Source organism: Silurus aristotelis (assembly GCF_946808225.1).
Source record: "Silurus aristotelis genome assembly, chromosome: 15".
Taxonomy (NCBI): Eukaryota; Metazoa; Chordata; class Actinopteri; order Siluriformes; family Siluridae; genus Silurus; species Silurus aristotelis.
In genome coordinates this window covers 22,316,198-22,338,476 of record NC_139588.1, presented here as the reverse complement: position 1 = coordinate 22,338,476, position 22,279 = coordinate 22,316,198, and the positions used below count along the sequence as shown (strand labels likewise).

Here is a 22,279-nt window from a genome sequence, read left to right as displayed (position 1 = left end):
GACACACCAGCGCGTCGATGATGCCCCGCCTCTGCTGCGCCCGTCGCACCACGCCCTGCCACTGATTACTCAACAGCGCCAACTTCAGGCCAAAATCGTCTCTACACTCAGGCCGACACCGAGGAGGAGAAAACACAGTGGTCTGTTAATTTTTTTTAATACATTTTAATAAAAATCTGACCAATCAGGGACACAAATTTACACATTGTTTGGTGATTGAACAGATGCAGGATGATGTCATCAAAATGTTTGATTCTTATTGGAGGTCGAGATGAGCAATTTTTGCGATTATTACAAATTAAACTGTACGACACGGATCTAATTAACCAACATGCATGTAGATCTTACGATGATGACACCTGTTGGACTGTAGGCTACAGTGCAGGCTTTGTCACGTTTTTATTGGCTGGTCAGTAGATGTTCAGTACCTGTCTTCCACTCGTCCCTGATTGAGGAGCCGATGGCCGTCACTGATAATAGAGTAAAGGATCTGCTGTCGACTGAACATCTCAGCATGGAACAGCTGCAGAAACAAATGCGCACACACACACACACACACACACACACACACACACGCACACACGCACCCCACATTAATCGAACAGTACGTTGCATCTGGATCGTTTTCACAGCACATCACTTTTTCCAAATTTTGTTATATTAAAGCCTGATTCCAAAATTCATTATTTTCCTCAAAAATTCTACAAACAAAACCCCATAATGTCAACGTGAAATAAATTTGTTTTACATTTTTGCAAATTTATTACAAAAAAAATAATAAAATCACGTGTACATAGATTTTCACTGCTTTTGCAATGACACTCAAAATTGAGCTCAGGTGCATCCTGTTTCCACTGATCCTCCTTGAGATCTTTCTACAACGTGACTGGAGTTCACCTGTGGTCAATTCAGTTGATTGTACAAGTTATGTAAAGACACACACCTGTCTATAGAAGGTCCCACAGTTAACAGTGCATGTCAGAGCACAAACCAAACCATACATTTAAAGGAACTGTCTGTAGACCTCTGAGACAGGATTGTATTAAGGAACAGATCTGGGAAAGGGGACAAAAAAGATTCTGCTGCATTGAAGGTCCAAGTGAGCATGGGGACCTTAATCATCCGTAAATGGAAGAAGATTGGAACCCCCAGGACTCTTCCTAGAGTGGGCCGTCCGACCAAGCTGAGAGATTTGAAGAGAAGGTCCTTAGTCAGAGAGGTGACCAAGAACCCAATATTCACACTGAAATAGCATAAGCATTTCTCTGTGGAGAGAGTAGCACCTTTCAGAAGAACAACCATCTCTGCAGCACTCCACCAATCAGGCCTGTTTGTAGCATGGCCAGACGGAAGACATGCCTCGTAAAAGGCACATGACAGCCCACCTGGAGTTTACCAAAAGGCACTTGAAGGACACTCAGAACATGAGAAACAAAGACTGAACTCTTTGGCCTGAAAGACAAGTGTGATGTTTGGAGGAAACCAGTCACTGCTCATCACCTGGCCAATACCATCTCTACAGTGAAGCATGGTGGTGGCAGCAACATGTTGTGGGGATGTTTTTTAACAGCAGAAACTGGGAGACTGGTCAGGATCGAGGGAAAGATAAATGCATCTCTGCAAATGTCCTTAAGTGGCCGAGCCAGAGCCCAGACTTGAACCCGACGGTACATCTCTGGAGAGATCTGAAAATGCCTGCGCACCGACGTCAGAAGGTCTGACTATACTTTTTTACTCAAGTTAAAATAAAGAAGTTTGTGCTCCAACATGTACTTCAGTAAAAGTAAACATTGTTACTACCTGTTTTAGTGTCACGCTGGTAACTGGCCCTCAGGTCATATTAATATTAGGGCTGTCAATCAATTTAAATATTTAATGTCATGAGTAACTCAGGATTAATCACAACTTACAGGTAGTTGTCAACTTACAACCTATGCAACTTACGACCATTCGACTTTACGACCACAATCGCTAGCTGCGGCGTACGTTATTTATTTTTTTTACCAGCTTCCGGCATAATTTCACAGTACTGTACATATAGCCTACTCTACTTACGACCAAATCGTGTTACGAGCGATCGGTCAGTCCTAATTGTGGTCGTAAGTCGAAGACTACCTATAATTGCACATTTTTTATCTGTTCTAAATGTGCCTTAAATAAATACTTTTCAAGTTTTTAATACTCTAATCAACATGGGCAAAAACAGAACCTGCTATGTGGTTTGCTATGTGGCTAATTTGTTTATTTTAAAGTAGACATTTCAGGTTGTTTTATTTGTGTGTCTGTGAAGAGAGATGACAGAGAGCGCCCCCTTGCTGTTTTCTTAATTTTTTACAAAAGCACAGCGTTTTGTTGTTATCATTAGTGTGTATAAATAAAATTAAACCCTTTACCGGTTTGAATGATGTATTGCTCTTATCTGTACGTTTAAAAAAGGCGAGTAGTTTAAGTTATTTTCAGCGTTATGAGGAAAAAAATGGCACAAAACGTGCCGGCGCGTGTGTCGACCCTCTTGGGGTCAAATTCAATAAAACTAAATTAATGAGTTTTAAAAATGTAAGAAGCAGAGATATGTGTAATAAAATTTAATCAGTGAAAGTAAAAAGTAAAAAAAAAAAAAGAAAAAGTAAAATACTGATACCAGAAAAATCTACTTAAGTGCAGTAACTACGTATTTGTACTTTACTACTTCCAACCTCTGCCTAATACTTAATACTTCACTACATATACCTCTTAGATATTATTATTAACATCCCTTTAATCAATTTAAGAATAACATCAGCCCAGTTAGTTCATTATCCTACCAGCCATAACTAGCAATAACAGTGATTATCGCAAAGCCTGTACTCAGGTCAAAGCCCCGCCCCCTGAATAAATTACAAAATGTGACTTTTTATTGGTCACAAGGGTGTTAGTAAAGTCAGGTACTGATGTAGGTGAGGTGAGGAGGCCTGAGATGCAGTCAGTGTTCACATTCATCCTAAAAGTGTTCAAGAGCTCTAGGAGAACTTAAACTCCAACCCATTGAAAGCATAACTTTGTGCACAGGGGAATTGTCATGGTGGGAAAATTTAATGCTCCCACATCCAAAGACATTTTTCAAAAAGCACATATGATTTTTTTGGCCACACAGTGTATATTCCGGCTACTGGTAAAACAATCAACTAACAAAGCAATACCTTGATATTATAGATATTATACAGTATTATAATAGAACAATGCTGATATTGCATACTAAAAACTGGACAAAGGATTAGAAGGCGTTTCCAAATTTACATATTCCTGCATATTAAAAGAGCTTGTTGTTAAATGCACACGTGTAGGGTATTATTAACATCTAATGACGCGTTAAAAAGGCGTATTATGTTGCAGTACCTCGTGTTCTCTCTGCTGCTCTAACAGGCTTTGGTAATTGCCCGAGATCTCAGCACCGAGCTTCTCCTCCGTCTGGGTCAGAAAGCTCAGCCACGTCTCGCACTTCTCCAGGAAACTCTGTCTCTGTAGCAGCAGGGCTTGCAGCTTACTGTGGGTAGACACACACACACACACACACACACACACACACACACACACACACACACACACACACACACACACACACACACACACACAGAATTAAAAGACTGTAGAGAATTAACTATGGATGCACCACTATGTGTGCATAAAGCTACCAGAACCAGGTGACTATGTGACGTAATCTTAGCTATGTTGTGTAAACGTACACTATATGTCCAAAAGTTTGTGGACACGTGACCATAAGATTCCTGTCTGTCTGTCTGTCTGTCTGTCTGTCTGTCTGTCTGTCTGTCTGTCTATGTATCTATGTATCCAGGTGTCCACAAACTTTTGGCTTTGTAGTGTGCCTAGTTAATCCATACCTGAATCTCTCTGTGCTTTGTGCCGAGGTGGACGTCCAGCTCCTGTTCAGGTTCTGAATGTGTTTGATCTCCTGGTCATTTAGAGGAAGTCTGTATCCCAGACTGTTTAAACGCTCCAGATCAGGAGAAAGGTGACAAAGTTTTAGCATCTGGATCTACACACACACACACACACACACACACAGAGTTAATCAATGTCCTTACACACTACATCGTATTCTCTCGTAACAGGTTGTATCACTGTGTACCTTGAGTTGCTCCATGCGTTCCTGCACGGTGGACAGATCTGCAGACGCGGTCGGATCCGACTCCTTCAGCACCTCCTGAGCCTCCTCTGGCCAACGACTCAGACACCGCAGATCCTCCCTGAAGCTCTCGTAGTCCTTCACACTCGCCTGATGAGGTAAATGTAGACAGAGTGTTATATATTAATATAGATATTATTATAGCTTTGATAAGGAACTTTCCTAATCATGTTGATCAGACAACCTCTATCAAATCTCTCTGCCTGTGGAGGGCGTGTCCCACTGTTGCTAGGCGCCGGATTAGTGACAGGTAGTCTGTGTGAAAGGTCGTCATGGATGATGGCTCCACCTGCAGCCTCAGCTCTTCCTCCACATCAGTCAGCTGCTGCAGCGTGGCCTGGACAAAGCCCTGAGTGTTCAGCAAGTCCTACAGCACACACACACACACACACACACACACACACACACACACACACACACACACACACACACACACACACACACACACAGAGTTACTGAATAAGTAAACGAGCAAGAGAGTGAGTGGGCAGGAGAATCAGTAAATGTTCGAATTAAATTGAATCGAATCAAATGAAATGGAATCAAATGAAATCTAATTCGATTCCGGGAGGTTCAATCTGATCTTATTCCAAATTCTTTTATCAAACACTCACATCACAGTCACGGATCCAGGTCTGCTCTTCCTGTTCCGTGGTCTCCCTGTGGGTGGAGCTGTTGAGCAGACGCTCGGCCCTCTCCTCCAGCCTCTGCACATCCTTACTGCTGCTCTCGTGAAGCTCTTTATAGCGCTGCCACAGCTGCAGCAGGTTCTTACTGCTTCTCAACTGATCCGAGATCTGCTCCAGCAGCAAGTTCCACCTGCACATACACACACACACACACACACACACACACACACACACACACACACACACACACAGACACACAGAACATGTAATAACCTGTCATATGATCTGTGCTGAAAGCCAGTGTGGTTTAGGGCTGAAAGTTCACCTGTGGTTGATCTCATTGAGGGTCGTGTTGAGAGAATCAGCCACAGTGCAGTGACAGTCCTTAAGCAGCTGCTCAGTGAGAGAGCCAAACTTCTTCACGCTGCTCTCCTGCTTCTCCAGCTCCTCCTGCAGACTCTAATGTGACAAAACCATTGATTCATTGAAAAATGATCAGAATCACTGTTTTACTTTATTATACAACAGCACTGATAAGTACTTCATTCAGACCAGTCTGAAGATGTTGGTTCATTATCTGAAAGTTCTGATATATCTGCATGTTCTACTATGTAAGAAAATAAAAGGGATGTTGTGAGGGATGTTGTGTTCATCCATCTCACTGTTGTTTTTACGCTCTTCTGTAATCTTTTGATATATGAACAAGAGAAGGATCTCCAAGTACCTCCAGGTTCTCCACCTGCGTGAGGACGGCTTCAGGAGAACCGTTGAGGAGCCTGAGGCGTGAGATGGAGTACTGTCCCTCCATCAGGTAGCCATGGATCTCCTCAGACGCTCGCTTATACAGACTCCACTGCTCCAGCATGGCACGCAGACTGATCTTTACTTGGCCAACCTAAACACAGACCCACACCCACACCCACACCCACACACACACACACCCACATGCTTAGTGATTTTGAGAGCACTATTAATACTAATATATAAAATGACAATCACATATTAGTGCATTACACTGTGGTCCATATGGTTTTGTCTGATGAGGCATCGATCTGGTATTAAGTGGAACAATTATGTGAAAAGGGGTGGGGCTACAATGAATACATTATTAAGACTTGTGCAGTATCCAATCAAATTGGTGCAGGTTTAAATTACACACACACTTAATCCTGAATGGTTTCTATAGCAACATTGTACACGTGCACCAGATTGGTGATTCTAATGTGTATATGAAATTCTGTTTATAGAAACTTACGAAAGGAGTCTCCAGTGTCTGTCTGTCTATATATAAAAATATATATATATGCCTGCCTACCTACCCACTTGTCTGTCTGTCTGTCTGTCTGTCTGTCTGTCTGTCTGTCTGTCTGTCTGTCTGTCTGTCTGTCTACATTAAAATATCTCTCCTTTATCCTGATCTCACCGTTTGGTCCAGGTTGGTCCAAGCTTGGTTCAGCCCTTTAAGCGTTTCCATGACGACCGTGGAGGCATCTCCTTTCTTGCCCTGGATGAGCGAGCATCCTTTTTCCTCCACTTTTTCCAGGTCCTTCTCTTTCTCTTTCACCAACTGCTCCAGCTCCTGGATAAAAACACATAAAAACCCAAAAGTCTTAAGACATCTACACTGATCCTGAACAAGGTCATACACTTGTAGCTTGTATTTATTTTATTATTATTATGATTAAAACTATTTAATCTGTATACACGGTATCTGTTTATAAAAGTATCCCATAACCTGGCAGTCTTTTAGCAGGTTCTGGACCGAGCCCACGTCTTTAATCCTGGGTTTCTTCTTTAGTTTCTCCTCCTGAGCACTGATCCAGGTCTTAAGGATCTGGACTCCACTTTCATACTCCAACCAGCTCGCCAGTAAACTTTCCAAGAACATGATCTGAAACAGAGCGAGAAGACGTCACAAAAAACCATCATGTTTCACACAAGGCTCCAAGGAAAGTAAATTATGTACACTTTTGCATGAAAAATCTTCTGATGAATTTATCTTCTGATTGGAACCCACCACTGCTGGGCCCCTGAGCAAGGCCCTTCACCTTCAGTTGTATAAAAAAGAGTCATATTGCAAATAATACAATTAAAAGTCAGCATAGTCCCTATTTGGTGTTATAATAACCTCCACTCTTCTGGGTAGATGTTCCACTAGATTGTGCAGTGTAAACTGATGGTACTGATGTATAGGTGAGAAGGTGAGGAGGTCTGGGGTGCTTTCAGCAATCACATTCATCCCAAAAGATCTAGAGATCTTCCACTCCAACGCATGGAAATCAGACCTTCGTGCAGCTGGCTTTGTGCACAGGGGCATCATTATGCTGGAACAGGTTTTGGGTTTCTCAGCTGAAGTGAAGGGAAAATGTCGTGCTACCGGACCCCAAGACGTCCTATACAACTGCGTTCCTCAAACTTTGTGGTTAAAATTTAGGGAAGAACCAGATATGGCTGGAAAGGCAGGTAGTCCCAATACTTTGCCCATAGATTTATACACAGTGCCTGACCTTCTCAGTGATGAGGCCCTGCAGAATCTGCCAGCGTCGGTTCATGGCTCCCAGACGCTCGGCAAAGTCGGTCTTATCGCTGCGTTTCCCCTCCACGTCCTGACTGCTGATCTGCAGCACCGACTGATTCACAAAGTCCACCGTCAGCTGCTTACAGGACAGATCAATCCCGAAACCCTGCCGAGACAAGGAGAGAGAACAAGGAGCTCACTGTAATGTGCTCTGGATTGGCAGATTATAGAAACAACTAGAACACAGACATTGATAAACTGCATTTCTAACACTTTTCTTAATGATAATAACAATAACAACAACGATAATAACAATAGAAATGTCAAAACAAAGAGAAAAAATTTAAGTGTAAAATAACAAGCAAAATAAATACAAACAAACAAAATACACAAGGAACAAATAGCAGAAGAATAAAAAAGTAAGAAAAAAGTTTTTTTTTAAGTGAGGCAAAAAATTTTATTGATTTGAATTTTAAGCCCCATGAAGCACTTCTGGCTGGAGTTCCTTCACTTTTTCCTAAGGTACCTTGTATTTTTGGATGTAGGCCTGCACCTCGTCTGAGCCCACTGCCTCCACGATCTTGTTCTGGTCCTCCTGGATGATGTTCTCCATGAGGGAAATCCAGCTCATCAGCTCGGTGATGGCGTGACGGGACGCCAGTTTCTCCATCTGCAGCTGTAGTGTACAAACAATACAATGATGATAATAATAATAAAAATAATAATGAATATAATAAACCTATCTGTGTTTTATTTGTTTCACCTGATGGAGTTTCTCCTGCACCACAGGGATGCGTGTGAGAAGCTCCGCCCACTGCACCTCCACGTGACCCAGGTGAGTCCGCAGTGCCGCAGTGTCTACCTTCTTCAGCCTCAGCAGCTGGTTCCCGCGACTCAGAACAGACGAGCGCAGGGACGATTTAGCGTCCACTTCTTTAGAGAACTCCTGAAGACAGATCAGTGAGCAGCTGAATACACACAAACAAAGCAAAATATCTGTAGTGTTTAGATGTCTCTGAAGATGACTGTACCAGGAAAGCGTGCAGGTGGTCTCGGACCGTCTCTAGCTCCTGAGGAACAGTAACAGACTGCATGCTCCAGAACTCCAACCTGTCCAGAGCCGAGGACAACCACTGACCCAGTTCTGCCGAGTCACTCTGATACCTATGGAGAGACGTACGGCAGAGAGACGCCAGTAAGGTAAGATAAGAAAGTAGAAAAAAAGGAAAGCTGAAAAGAAAGATGCAAACAAATATGTGAAGAGTACATAAAGAGTAAATTCAACAAATATGTAAAGAGTAAAGTAATGGTATACAGAGTAACATTAGAGTAAAAGTATAGAGTAAATTAACTCAAGTGTAAAGGTTGAAAGAGTAGTGTGTGTAAGAGTAACAGTAAAATGTAGAGTAAAGAGTAGAGTAAGTGTAAAGAGTAGAGTAACAGTACAGAGTAACAGTAAAGGTGTAAAGAGTAACAGTAAAGAGTAGAGGGAAAGTAAAGAGTTACAGTAAAGAGTAAATGTGAAAAGTAAAGTAACTAAAGAATAAGAGTAAAGGTGTAAAGAGTTACAGTAAAGTGTAGAGTAACAGTAAAGAGTAACAGTAAAGAGTAGAGTAACAGTAAAGAGTAACAGTAAAGTGTAGAGTAACAGTAAAGTGTAGAGTAACAGTAAAGAGTAGAGTAACAGTAAAGTGTAGAGTAACAGTAAAGTGTAGAGTAACAGTAAAGAGTAGAGTAACAGTAAAGAGTAACAGTAAAGAGTAGAGTAACAGTAAAGAGTTACAGTAAAGTGTAGAGTAACAGTAAAGAGTAACAGTAAAGAGTAGAGTAACAGTAAAGAGTTACAGTAAAGTGTAGAGTAACAGTAAAGAGTAACAGTAAAGAGTAGAGTAACAGTAAAGAGTTACAGTAAAGTGTAGAGTAACAGTAAAGAGTAACAGTAAAGAGTAGAGTAACAGTAAAGAGTTACAGTAAAGTGTAGAGTAACAGTAAAGAGTAACAGTAAAGAGTAGAGTAACAGTAAAGAGTTACAGTAAAGTGTAGAGTAACAGTAAAGAGTAACAGTAAAGTGTAGAGTAACAGTAAAGAGTAACAGTAAAGAGTAGAGTAACAGTAAAGAGTAACAGTAAAGAGTAGAGTAACAGTAAAGAGTAACAGTAAAGAGTAGAGTAACAGTAAAGAGTTACAGTAAAGTGTAGAGTAACAGTAAAGAGTAACAGTAAAGAGTAGAGTAACAGTAAAGAGTAACAGTAAAGAGTAGAGTAACAGTAAAGAGTTACAGTAAAGTGTAGAGTAACAGTAAAGAGTAACAGTAAAGAGTTACAGTAAAGTGTAGAGTAACAGTAAAGAGTAACAGTAAAGAGTAGAGTAACAGTAAAGAGTTACAGTAAAGTGTAGAGTAACAGTAAAGAGTAACAGTAAAGAGTAGAGTAACAGTAAAGAGTTACAGTAAAGTGTAGAGTAACAGTAAAGAGTAACAGTAAAGTGTAGAGTAACAGTAACGTGTAACTGTAAAAAGTAAAGTAACTGTGAAGAATAAGAGTAAAGGTGTAAAGAGTAACTGTAAAGAGTAGAGGAAAAGTAAAGAGTAACAGTAAAGATGTAAAGAGTAACAGTAAAGAGTAACTGTAAAAAGTAAAGTAACTGTGAAGAAAAAGAGTAAAGGTGTAAAGAGTAACAGTAAAGGTGTAAAGAGTAGAGTAACTGTAAAGAGTAGAGGGAAAGTAAAGAGTAACTGTGAAGAAAAAGAGTAAAGGTGTAAAGAGTTACAGTAAAGATGTAAAGAGTAGAGGGAAAGTAAAGAGTACACCTTTACTCTTTTTCTTTACAGTTACTTTACTTTTTACAGTTAAAGAGTTACAGTAAGGAGTTAAATGGTAGGACCTGGTCCAGTGTTTGAGTGTGGAGTCGAGGCGCTGAAGCTCTCTGCTGATTTTAGTGGTGCTGCTGAGCCAATGTTCTCCAAGCTGAGTGAGCTGAGCCTCGAGCTCCGAGCAGCACACACTCAGTAACAGTCTCTTCCCATCCTCCAGAACCTGATAGAGCTGCTGCTGGTGCTCCACCAGAGTACTCTTCAGACACTGCAGTAGGTCATGGACAGAGTGTGTTCAGAGTACAATCGAGTACACAGATAGGAGACTAAAACCATATGTTAGACTTCCTGTGTGTGTGCAGGTACCTGATAGAGTGCAATTCTCTCACTCAGTCTCTCCTCAGTCTCCTCCACCAGCCCCATGGCTGGAATGCTGCTCTCCACCACCTCCAACTGCTTATACAAAGCCTGGTAATCTCCAACAAACCTGCTCCACTCCTGAACCACGACACCAACATCAAATCACTGTTCAAACAAAAACCTAAAAGCAACAGAATTCCTTATAAATTCTCAACCCACACACACCTCCAGGATGCCCTCCAGCTCCACGCCTCTCCTATGAGCCTGCTTGAGGACAGTGTGAGCCTGAGAGACGGTCTGCTCCAGGACCTGAGCTTCTCTCTGCACCATCACCCCACTGACCTGCCTAAAGAAGGCCTGCGTCAGCACCATGTGGGCTTCCAGACCCTGAAAAAACTCCTACACACACACACACACACACACACACACACACACACACACACACACACACACACACACACAAAATGTAATTGTGAACACATGCATGAATTTAACCACCAAGAGCATGCCCACAAGTACACCTGATGCACACCTTGTGCTTGTCCAGAAGAATCTGAACCTCGAGCACACATCCGACAGTCATCTTCTGATCGGCGGCCATTTTGTCCTGAGCCGTGTCCACGAGCTCCTGCAGGTCCTGCAAAGCTTTCTCATACTGTGCCTTCAACACCAGCGTCTGGTTCAGGCCACTCCGCCTTGAGCCCACCATCTCCACCAGCTCCTCATACACATCCTGCACACACACAGTCAATCATTATCATATATTTGTGTATTTTTATGGCGTTATGGGATGCAGGAAGAGAGAGTCGACTCTGTACCTGGAGTTTTAGCAGCTCCTGTGTGGTCACTGGGTCTGACTGCAGGGTTTCTCCTTTAGTCCTTATCTCACACACTTTTTGCTCAAACTCCCTCAAACTGTCCTCTGCTTCAGCCAGAGTCTGTATACACACACACACACACACACACACACACACACACACACACACGTAGCTTGTGAGATAAAGTCTGCCAAACAAATCTCTGTAAATGAGCTAGGGTTAGGGTTAGGGTTAGGGTTATCTATCTATCTATCTATCTATCTATCTATCTATCTATCTATCTATCTATCTATCTATCTATCTATCTATCTATCTATCTATCTATCTATCTATCTATCTATCTATCTATCTATCTATCTATCTATCTATCTATCTATCTATCTATCTATCTATCTATCTATCTATAGCATGTAATAAAAATATGTTGCAGTTAGAAGTACAGGTTGCTATCAAAAAGTTTCGAGTCTAGTTTTGTAACACGCCAGCAGATGGCAGCACAGGGCTGCACACACAGTCACAGGGAGCACCGACCTTCAAAAGTCAGTACTTCGGGAGCTGTGCGACTGGTGCTGTTCTGGCCACGTCTGCCATTTCATCATGGTTAGAGCACCCTGTCACTGAGTTCTCCTCACACGTGAGTGTCTCGCCAGAAACAACAGAATCTTACATCTGCACCCACTCTACTGGCCAGATTTGGCTCCCTGTGGACTTCGCAGCTCAAAGGTCACGTTTTTTTATGGAAATCGCAGGTGATTGACACGTTCTAGAAGAACACTGTGAGCTCTGTATTACTGTGGGACTATTTTGAAGGTGATAAAACGTATAAACGTAGATAAATAAAGTACTTTATTGTAAACAGATCGAGTCTCCAAACCTTTTGATCCCACCTCGTACTGTCAGGTTTTATGTCACTATAGAAACAATAGCGTGTAAAATAATTGTGCTCGAAATTCTTTACGCCGTCAAAGTGAAATTAAAATAAAATTTTAATAAAAAAGCACAATAAATAAATAGTTAGACAAACAAACAAACTAAATAACTAAAATAAATACACAACACATCGGTGAAGTGTTTGAAGTGCTTATGGACACTTAATGGAATGCATATGAAATGTTTTTCCCGGATGAATCGACGCCGTGGTGGTGTGTGAGCTGTTGTCTGAGTCACACCTCCAGCTGTTTGGAAGCTGGACGATCTGCAGCACCACACATCTTCTGCAGCAGCTGATGCTTCGATCCGCTCATGGCTTCGAATAACTGCCGCAGTTCAGCCTGAAAGAAGACGCACTGTATTGGGTCAAATGTATTGGGACACCCGGCTTTTCCCACCCGCACGTGGTTCTTCAGCAAAACTGTTGCCACACATCTGGAGACGCACAATTGTACAGGACGTCTCTGGATGCTGTGACATGACACTTACCCTTCACTTGAACTAGGAAACACAAACCTGTATGAAAATCCAGCATTACAGCTCCAGGAAGATCTACTTTACATTGTTCGGAGTGGAAGATCTCCTGCTATTGAACCCTATCGAACACCTTAGAGATGAATTAAAATGCTGACTGCACCTCAGGCCTCCTCACCTTACCTACATCACTACCTGATTTTACTAACACCCTTGTGTCTGAATCTCCACAAAGAATTTAGTGGAACATCTTCTGCTCAAAGTACTTGTATTTGCATACTGGATTTTCATTGGCTCCTGTATTTTATGACACAACAACACTGCCTGGTTGAGTTGTTTCTTTAAATGAAAAAATGGCCTAGAAAAACACCCATACGCACCTGAAAAGTGGTATGCTCCTGCAGCCTGTCTCTAATGCTATCACATCTCTGCTCCAGCAGCAAATCCATCAGTCTCAATCTCTCATCCAGTCCATCCATCACCTCCTCAACCAGGTTATCACCTCCTCCATCACATCCCTCCAGCACATCCCGACACTTACACACCTCCTCGCTGACATTCTTTACCTCCTTATTCAGACCCTGCACCAGAGAAGCTCTCGGTTCATCTGCAACATCGCTGTTATTGTTTTATTTTTTCTAAATTGGTAACAGTAGCGTACCTCCAAATGATACAGCTGAACCTCCGAGTCATCAGACAGCAGCACAGGGCCAGAGAGCAAACTGTTCTCTGCACCGTCCAGCCAGGCGGAGGCTGAACACACTGCCTCGTACAGAGTCCTCTCCCGAGTGTGATCGTGTTTAACCTCAACCTGCTTGGAGGAACCACAGGACAGAAAATTAGGCATTTAATAAAACATTTAAAAAAAAGCTGATAAGGCAAAAATGTATATAAAAAAGTGGACCTTTTTAAAACTCATTATTAGTCTTACATATTGACATTACATTTATGACATTTTTAAAACTAGAGAAGGTAAAAACACCCTTCTATGCAGAACAATAAAAAAGCACACAAAAGCAAAAATAATTTTAAAAACCGTTTTTTCTCAAATTTTTAGTTTTTGAAAAATGGCATAGAAAATATAAAAAATAAATAAAAATGAATAAATAAATATATATCAAAAATGTTTTGCAAAACTCCATAAACCCATATTCTATTCACAACCAAACATAGAAAACATATCAAATGCTTCACATCTTTACTTCTGAGAGACCCTGCCTCCATAACATACAGTATTTATAACCAATCACATTACTGACCTGTTTTTAATTAACCTTATTAGTCGCAAAATTTTTCTAATGCTTAGTTTTATCCAGACTTTTGTTGCACCATCCCAACTTTTTTTGTGTCGAGGCCATCAAATACAAATTGACCCTTTTTTCCCTTAAAATGGTGCATTTCCTCTTTTTTTTTAATTTTTTTTAGCTTATTGTGTATACTGCGGTTTTGTTTGTGATTTTTCCATGCAGAACAATACACCCCAAAACCAGCAAAAAATATGCAAAAACCTGATTTGAAAATTAGACTATGGACCTTTTTTTGCTCTTCCCTCACTAATCCTTAACTGATTTTGTTTACAAAATGTGTATAAAAAAGTAAACTTATTCTGATTTTGTTGTTTATGATGCTTCCATGCAAAACAATCAATAATCAATAAAACCAGACAAGAATTTAAATAAAAAGTTGGACCTTTCTCACAATTCTACCTCTAATTTTAACATCGTTTTGTATCTGATTTTGTTTCCATGCCAAACATCATGGAAAATTAACAGAATCAGACAAGTAGTTAAATAAAATTCAATTAATTATTGTAGAAAAATATTAAATAATACAAAATGTACACATTATATTTATGTATATAAAAAGTTAGACTAGGGCCTATTTTTAGACATCCATAGTCTTAACGTGATTTTTGTTTTTGACGATGTTTCACAAAGAATATCAATACCTCAGCTAGTTCGTCCAGTTTATGGTTAAAAGTCTCAAATAAAGTACTGGGGGGAAAAACATCTGGTGTCAGCTGATCCCCCCTGAACAGACTTCCTGGGCTGGATACTCGAGATCGCGGATACACCTACAACATTAAAACAAAAAATATAAATGTAAATACGTTCCCTTGTGCGGACAGGGGGGGGGGGAGGGACGTTTTTAATCAGGCGGATGGATTAGTTGTGTACCAGGCTGAGCTGTTCCTCCTGCATGGTGTTTAATAAAAGCTGCATCTTGGTGTTCAGGTCTTTACTCAGATTCTCCCACTTTATCCTCATACAATCCTGTTCTATTACATTCACGCTCTCACCCGCGTCCTGCAGATCGCTGGCACTGCGACAGAAATAAAGGGAAAGCATGAGTGAGGTTGCTATTTCTGGAAAATTAGGATGGATTTTGAGGGCAAGACACCCATCAGGAGGACACACCTCTCTCTATTGGGCATGGTTTGCTGTGAGAGAAGCTCCTCCCCTCGGTCAGCAACAGATTGCATCAGCTTCCTCTGCTCCTCCAGTTGCGCCTCTAATTCCTACACAGCACATTGATAAATCAGGATGAGTGGGTGTGGCCTAATATTCTAATCAGAATGATTGACAGCTCTCCACTCTGTTTTGCATGGACCTCATTATTGAGTTAGCACACACGCTACACTTGCTAGGGTAGCTTTGGACTAGCGGTCAAAGAGACCTTAATACACAGGTGTCAATTTTGATGGATTGAGCTTCAAAATTGCACAACTGTCTCAAATATGGTCTATGCTAATTTACAGCACACACTGCCCATGAACTACATGTCCCACAATGCACTTCGATTTATTGACCCGCAAAGTGGCGTCCCACTGCTAGAGGGCAGTGTTTCTACCTCAGAGTTTCACAGCCGTTTTTTAACAAGCGGAGATAAGAAATATCTAAAATCAATTCTAAAATGTCTAAGAAGAGAAAAGTTGACGCGGAAGGAAGACAATTTTATTTAATTTAGAAGGGAAAGCGAATATGTGTTTGTGCTTCGAGGGGACAAACCGGTGTGTATGTAGTGTTATGAGGCAGCGTCTGTGGTAAAGGAGCAGAATATACATCGACATTTTGACACCAAATATGACGCTTAGTATGGAAAATATACTGTATATAAACATCAAATTGTCCAAGAATTAAAAGGCAGACTACAATCGCAACAGAAAAGGTTTTCAAACACTACAGCCAAAAATTTTTTATCTTAATAAACAATATGGCCCGCATACTATGTTTAAGATTTTGACCCCTTATGTGATAGAGTTTGACATCCCTGCCTTAAGAAATAGGTGTTTCTAGCCCTTTGATTGGTTGAAATCTTACACAAGATATAATGTTTTGAATATACACGAGTTTAAAAGGTTTGTACCCGTTGTCTCTGCATCGTGTCCTGGTGCTGCTGGCTGCGTGTGGACCGAGCCTGATTGAGCCAGTCCAATACGCTGGGGCTCTGAGTCAACGTTGAGTCCGACTCACTCTCCTCCTGCGTCATTAAAGATCCCTGAGTAAAAAAAAAAATATATATAAATCACATGTTCATCAAAAACCAAACCGTCTAAGCTAACAGGTCCCCCATGGCTCAATGGAATAGTAGTCTTATTAAATCAAAAGTGCTGTAAAGATCTACGTTTGATCACAGTTTAAATTGATTATCACTGCTAATTTCTTCATCATGGCAACTGATAGTGGTTGGATTTATTTATTAGGCAGCAGGTAAACAGTTTGTCCTCAAAGTCGATGTTAGAATCAGGAAAAATTGGCGAGCGTAAGCATTTGAGCGAGTTTGACTAATTGAGACGTCTAGACGCCTGGGTCAGAGCGTCTTCAAAACTGCAGTTCTTTTAGGATGTTCCTGGTCTGCAGTGGTCAGTATCTATCAAAAGTGCTCCAAGGAAGGAACAGTGGTGAACCGGTGACAGGGTCGTGGGCAGCCGAGGCTCATTGATGCACGTGAGGAGCTGGTCCGTGTGGTCCGATCCAACAGACGACCTGTAGCTCAAACTGCTGAAGAAGTTAAAGCTGTTAATGCCCGACGGTTAATGAGTGTTTTGGTGGCAAAAAGGGGACCAACAGGTGTTCAGGTGGTCATAATGTTATGGCTGATCGGTGTATATTTCAATTCAATTTTATATAGACAGCTCCGAAAACATCATTATGGTGGTGGGATGAAAAAAAACATTTAACTTGATAACTCATTCCTCGTATCATTACACCAACCCCCACCAGCCTGCACTGTTGTGAGGCTACACTGGGTTCATGCTACTGCTACCAAATTTCTCCCAAATGCACGCTATGTCAGACACTAAGATTTATCCAACATCTAGATGATGTGTTTCTTCTCTTCAGATGTCCAGTTTTGTTGCCCAGTATAGCCTCAGACCACTGGTTTTCCTGTTAACTCAACTTCTGTGGGGTTTTTTCAAGTTATTTTTTTACTATTTTCTTATAATTCTTAAATATACTCAAATCAAATCACCCATGCCATGTTTAAATTCACAGAGATCACAATTGTGCCTAGTTGGGATGGTTGTTTATTTCAACTGAAGTCTGTTTTAATGAATTTCAACTCATTTGGTGGTGGTGTATTAGTCTTAAACAACCACATTGAAGCAAGAACAGCCACCAAAGTAAACACCACAGCACCTGTGCTGAGCATAACTGGCGAAACCATGAAAAAAAAAAAAGAATACTACACTTGGCTGCTCTCTGAACAAAGCGCTCACTGATGAGACCAAAAAATTGCGGTTTCGGTATGATGCAGGAGAACTGCTGTGAGAGTGCAATGAACTCACGCGATGTTTTTGGTGCTTCAGAGACACAGGAAGTGTGAGGTCGGTTTACCCACAATCAGGCGAGACCGAGTCAAACAGGGTCGCCCTCTGTGATGCGATTAACACTAAATGAAAGGAGCCTCCAGTGTCAGCTGAAATGATTAGATGCTCACCTGGATGTGTGTGTGTTTGTCCTGCAGGATGCGCTGCAGCTCCAAAAGGCTGGCTTTAAGGCTGTGCAGTTTGAGCGTGAGCTGCTCAGCATCTCCCCGCGTGCCGGCCTTGCCCTCCAGAAGGAGGCTCTCGCTGTGTACGGACAGCTCGGAGAGACACAGCACCTTCTGCTCGATCTCCATTAACATGTTCTGTTCGGCAGAGTGGGAGATAGGAAACATGAATAAATCCTAAGAAACATTTCTGAATGTATGACATCATAAAACATGACAGCCACTCAGGATTCAGTATGCAAATACAGATATTTCCACAGTTGCTTTCTCAGCATTAGGAATTCTCACTGCTACATGTTTTGACCGTAAGATTGGTGTGTGATTTTTGATCATCCCATTCCTCATTTAGTTTCCAATCTAATCTTCTGGTAAGATGTTCCACTAGATTGTGTGGAGAATTGTGTGAGATTCATTCAGCTACAAGTTGAAGTGTTAGTGTTAGCCTGGGGTGCAGTCAGCGCTCACATTCATCAGGTGATCGATAACTTTATAGAAGAAGATCTTCCACTCAAAACCATGTACAGCCTATTTTTAATGAAGGTCGCATTATGCACAGGGGCACTGTCATGCTGGAACAAGTTTGAGGCTCACCTGACAGTCGATCAGCTGCTCCTCCATGTCCATATCCTCAGGATGCGGCTGGAGGGCGGAGTTAAGCGTCGCCCGTGTGCTGAGCAACCAAAGATCGAGTTCCTCTGCCTCACTATGGTAACGCTGCAGGGCCTGTTCCTGTCTCTGCTCCTCCAGCTGCTCATTCAGCCGCTCCTGTACAGGGGATATCCACACGAGACGCTTATTAGCAGGAGCTACCTTCAGTGTTCATGTTTCAAAACAAATCAATTAATAAAAAAATCAAAATAACCTAAAAATTAAATACAATAAAAAGCTTTTAATTATTAATTGATTGATTGTTTGGTTGACTGATTGATTGACTGGTTGATTGATTGATTAATTGATTGCTTGACTGTTTGATTGGTTAGTTGGTTGATTGATTGACAGGCAGGCCAACTGATTGGTTGATTAATTGATTGATTGGTTAGTCGGTAAATTGTTTGGTTAATGTATTAATTGACTGTTTGGTTAATTGATTAATGGATTGCTTGGTTGGTTGATTGTTTGTTTAATGGGTTGATTGGTTGACTGACTGATTGATTAAGGAGAGAACTGCTGCGAAAATATTAATAAAATTAGCAAAAATAAATTTTTTCATATTCAAAAGGATTTTATTTAACAACAAATAGATGAGGACTGATTGAGAAAATCTGTTTTTCTCAAACTAAAACTCCACTGTCTGTCTCACCTCTAGGAGCTGGCGCTTGCCCGAGGCTTTCATGCGGATGGTGGCCATGCGTTCTCCCAGCACGGTGAGGGTTGAGTGCAGTGCCAGCTGGTCTCCGGCGTCGTGCTCGGGGCTCTCTTCATCCCACTGGAGCTCCTCTGAGAAACACGCCTGCAGAGAGCCAATCTCATCCTGCAGCATCAGTATCTCATCCATCAGCGCCTGAGCAAGGAAACATGTTTGTGTTCTGAAAACGTAAAGCTCAAACTATACTATAAATCCTATAAATAAGTGGTTTTAGCATAGAACCCTGAGGATCTCCTGTTTCACTATGACTTGTAGAATATTTCACATGTACATTCTTTTTCTTCTAGTAAATAATTCGAATTTGGAGCTAATGAGACCCCCCCACCTGGTGAGCTGCCATCTGGCTCTCGGGACTCTTTCCAGGTTCGAGCCCTTCGTTGAGCGAGGCCTCGATGGACTCCATCTTGGTTGAGATGGACTGCAAAGCCTCCTGGTAGTGCTGCTGCCTCTCCAAAGCCTCATACAGACTCTTTTGTTTCTCGCTGATCTACATGTCAGTGAAAAGGTGTTAGAGGAGTGTGCCGAATGCTAGTATGTACGCCGATAAGAGTGGGACGGGAATTATTTACCACATTCTTCAGCGTTTCCCATGAGCGTTGTAAGTCGTCCAGGTTAGCCGTGGTGGCTGATTCCAGGGTCTGATCATATAGCTCCTGCAGAGGGGCCCGACTTAACGGGGCCCTTCCTGAAACCTAAGGGAAAGAAAGCGTCAGATGTGGAACACATACAATCTTGTAGTTGTAATGGGCTTATCTATATACTAGTTAAAGCTGTGATTATATGAGATACTAAAGTTTTGGCACCTCAAACTGCATATGGTTTCATTGGTCACCATTTCAACAAAGTTTGTCACCACAGCAGACCAAAATACCAGAGGACTACAAGATTACACTTCAGTTAAAGGTCATTAATTCATGAAAATCTGGACAAAAGTTTGTGGACACCTGAGCATACCACATTAAGTCCCCAATAACCTCCACTCTTTGGGGAAGATGTTCCACTAGATTTTGGAGTGTGCATGTGGAGATTAATTAAGTCAGCTTTCACATACATTCCAAAAGAGTTCTGTAGATCTGTAGCAGGAGATCTTTCACTCCAACCCATAGAAAGCAGATATTCATGGAGCTGGCTTTGTACACATTTGTGTGTCTCCAACTCTGTGGTAACAGTTTGGAAAAGAACAACATACAGGTCCAAATACTTTGGGCCACATAGTGTACCACAACCATGTCCAACAATGTGTTATCGTGGACTTCCTGTGAATTTTAACGAAAGGTTTAAATGACACTTTTTGATGTTAACACTGTGTCTTGCATTAATTTTGGCACCTTTGGTATATATGAGTAAAAATCCTGTGGGGAAAAAATTTATTATATTCTCTCTTATCCTTTCAATCTTTTGTTAAAAAAATTTCCCCCAAAATACTCTGCGCTCAAACTTTGTTAAATCTACGTGTGCCAAAATTATTTGCACCCTTTTACGCAGTACTTTCAAAGCAGCTTTACAGAACTTAAGAATTAAAATGAAAGATGTGGGTTTATCCCTGATAATGAAGCCTGGGGTGACTATGGCAAGGATAAACTCCCTTGATAGGAACCAGATTCAAAAAGGGGAACCATCCTTATTTGGGTGATATCAAGATATGCTTTGCATGTGTTGGGGTGGAAGACCTTGTGTGGCCTGCTATGGAGTTCCGACCTCAAACCTATTGAACACCTTTGGGATGAACTGGACCACTAAAATGCCTCCTCACCACACCTACATCAGTACCTGACTTTACTAACACCCGTGTGGCTGAATGAGCACAAGCGCACTCCAAAAAAGGTAGAGTGAAGCATCTTCTCAGAAAAGAGGAGATTATTATAACATCAAATGGCACAGATAATATTAATAAAATCGCATTTGAATCTAGTCAAGTACAGCCACAAACTCTGAGCAGCTCCTTCTACCATGCCTAACAAGGTTGGAGAATCATGTGGCAAATAAATCTGAGGCCATCTTCTTCAAACAGAATCTTGGATTCGTGGAGGGCATTGTACATATTTATATATAAAAGGGAGCCAGTAAACACACAGCTGCATTGAGGATGATGACATCCAAAAAAACACCTTTACACTCGAGCAGTTACTCATTACACAGCTGTGATTTTAGACATTCAGACTTCCTGAGGCCTTTATCAGTGAACTGGTTCATGAAAATAAACAGCTCAGGGACGGTGACAAGAAAGAATGTGTTTGATAGAGCAGTTTGAGAAGGACAGGAGGCACATTGTGTGTCATGGATATACAGGAGATATATATATATATATATATATATATATATATATATATATATATATATATATTTATATATATATATATATATATATATTTATTTTTTATATAAGTTACTTATTTAAGTCTCAGTATACAAGTTTCATACTCCTTTATTTCTTACAAAACACATTTACTAGAGTAGACACACATTCCACTTCATTGTTTGATGGAACAAAATAAAATAAAATAAAACATTAAAAGTGTCAATTGTTAGATATTACAATGAAGAAAAATGTCTTGTTTGTGAGGGTGCCAATAATATTGTAACTTTGGAAATTGAGAAGGTTAAGGTGAGTCAGAGTCAGTGAGGTGATCAGGGGAAGATAAAGTGGAGGTACCTGGTTCAGGGAGACGTCAGCGTTAGGCCCCGGTGAGGGGGATCTGCAGGCCGGAGGGGAGTTGACCTCGCTGTTGGTGCCCTCTTCACCCGACTCCTCCGTTACAGGAGACAAGAGAGTGTGACATCTGCCGGCAGTCATCTACCCCATCATACAGGAGGAGGGGGTTGTAAAAAAAGAGTCGGGGAAGAGAAAAGAGAAAGAGAGAGAGAGAGATTTGGGATGTTGAGAGTTAATTTTTGAGTCGGCAACAGAAGCTGGAGATGCAGCTGAAAGGAAGTTGGCAGGTAAAGTACCGCAGTGCACGTTTATTTAAAGCCCAGAGGACATGACTAAGCTCTTTACAGGCTCGGGATCATTCTGAAAATATTTCTACCTACTCACTGGCCACATCTTACACACACACACACACCGCAAAATTAAAACAAATGGACCGTAAATAGACTATACACGCACTACAACATGACATTGGATACTGCTTATGTGTACAATGTAATAACCCTTTTTTGGGTAGAAAGTCTACAGCTGGATCCTAGACTTC

General features: G+C 41.3%; 1 protein-coding gene across 1 annotated transcript in view; it reads right to left on the bottom strand.

Moving 5' to 3' along the window:
• The window catches only part of syne1a (spectrin repeat containing, nuclear envelope 1a), a 216,644-nt gene that overhangs the window by 22,839 nt on the left and 171,526 nt on the right, over positions 1 to 22,279 (bottom strand). Inside the window, exons 92-124 of the mRNA XM_083562574.1 lie at positions 21,739 to 21,879; positions 19,655 to 19,777; positions 19,411 to 19,572; positions 19,020 to 19,220; positions 18,311 to 18,484; positions 17,666 to 17,857; positions 16,091 to 16,222; positions 15,142 to 15,242; positions 14,902 to 15,046; positions 14,673 to 14,798; positions 13,386 to 13,538; positions 13,105 to 13,305; positions 12,490 to 12,591; positions 11,321 to 11,440; positions 11,035 to 11,235; positions 10,728 to 10,901; positions 10,509 to 10,640; positions 10,214 to 10,410; positions 8,362 to 8,494; positions 8,094 to 8,276; positions 7,857 to 8,006; positions 7,320 to 7,496; positions 6,548 to 6,703; positions 6,236 to 6,391; positions 5,537 to 5,707; positions 5,138 to 5,271; positions 4,798 to 5,002; positions 4,368 to 4,550; positions 4,127 to 4,273; positions 3,879 to 4,033; positions 3,376 to 3,523; positions 429 to 523; positions 1 to 101 (exon numbers count right to left, since the gene is read on the bottom strand). The exon at positions 1 to 101 is cut by the window's left edge and continues 152 nt beyond it. Of these exons, the coding sequence (XP_083418700.1) occupies positions 1 to 101; positions 429 to 523; positions 3,376 to 3,523; positions 3,879 to 4,033; positions 4,127 to 4,273; positions 4,368 to 4,550; positions 4,798 to 5,002; positions 5,138 to 5,271; positions 5,537 to 5,707; positions 6,236 to 6,391; positions 6,548 to 6,703; positions 7,320 to 7,496; positions 7,857 to 8,006; positions 8,094 to 8,276; positions 8,362 to 8,494; positions 10,214 to 10,410; positions 10,509 to 10,640; positions 10,728 to 10,901; positions 11,035 to 11,235; positions 11,321 to 11,440; positions 12,490 to 12,591; positions 13,105 to 13,305; positions 13,386 to 13,538; positions 14,673 to 14,798; positions 14,902 to 15,046; positions 15,142 to 15,242; positions 16,091 to 16,222; positions 17,666 to 17,857; positions 18,311 to 18,484; positions 19,020 to 19,220; positions 19,411 to 19,572; positions 19,655 to 19,777; positions 21,739 to 21,879 (5,071 nt within the window). The remainder of the gene's footprint in view (positions 102 to 428; positions 524 to 3,375; positions 3,524 to 3,878; positions 4,034 to 4,126; positions 4,274 to 4,367; positions 4,551 to 4,797; positions 5,003 to 5,137; positions 5,272 to 5,536; positions 5,708 to 6,235; positions 6,392 to 6,547; positions 6,704 to 7,319; positions 7,497 to 7,856; positions 8,007 to 8,093; positions 8,277 to 8,361; positions 8,495 to 10,213; positions 10,411 to 10,508; positions 10,641 to 10,727; positions 10,902 to 11,034; positions 11,236 to 11,320; positions 11,441 to 12,489; positions 12,592 to 13,104; positions 13,306 to 13,385; positions 13,539 to 14,672; positions 14,799 to 14,901; positions 15,047 to 15,141; positions 15,243 to 16,090; positions 16,223 to 17,665; positions 17,858 to 18,310; positions 18,485 to 19,019; positions 19,221 to 19,410; positions 19,573 to 19,654; positions 19,778 to 21,738; positions 21,880 to 22,279) is intronic.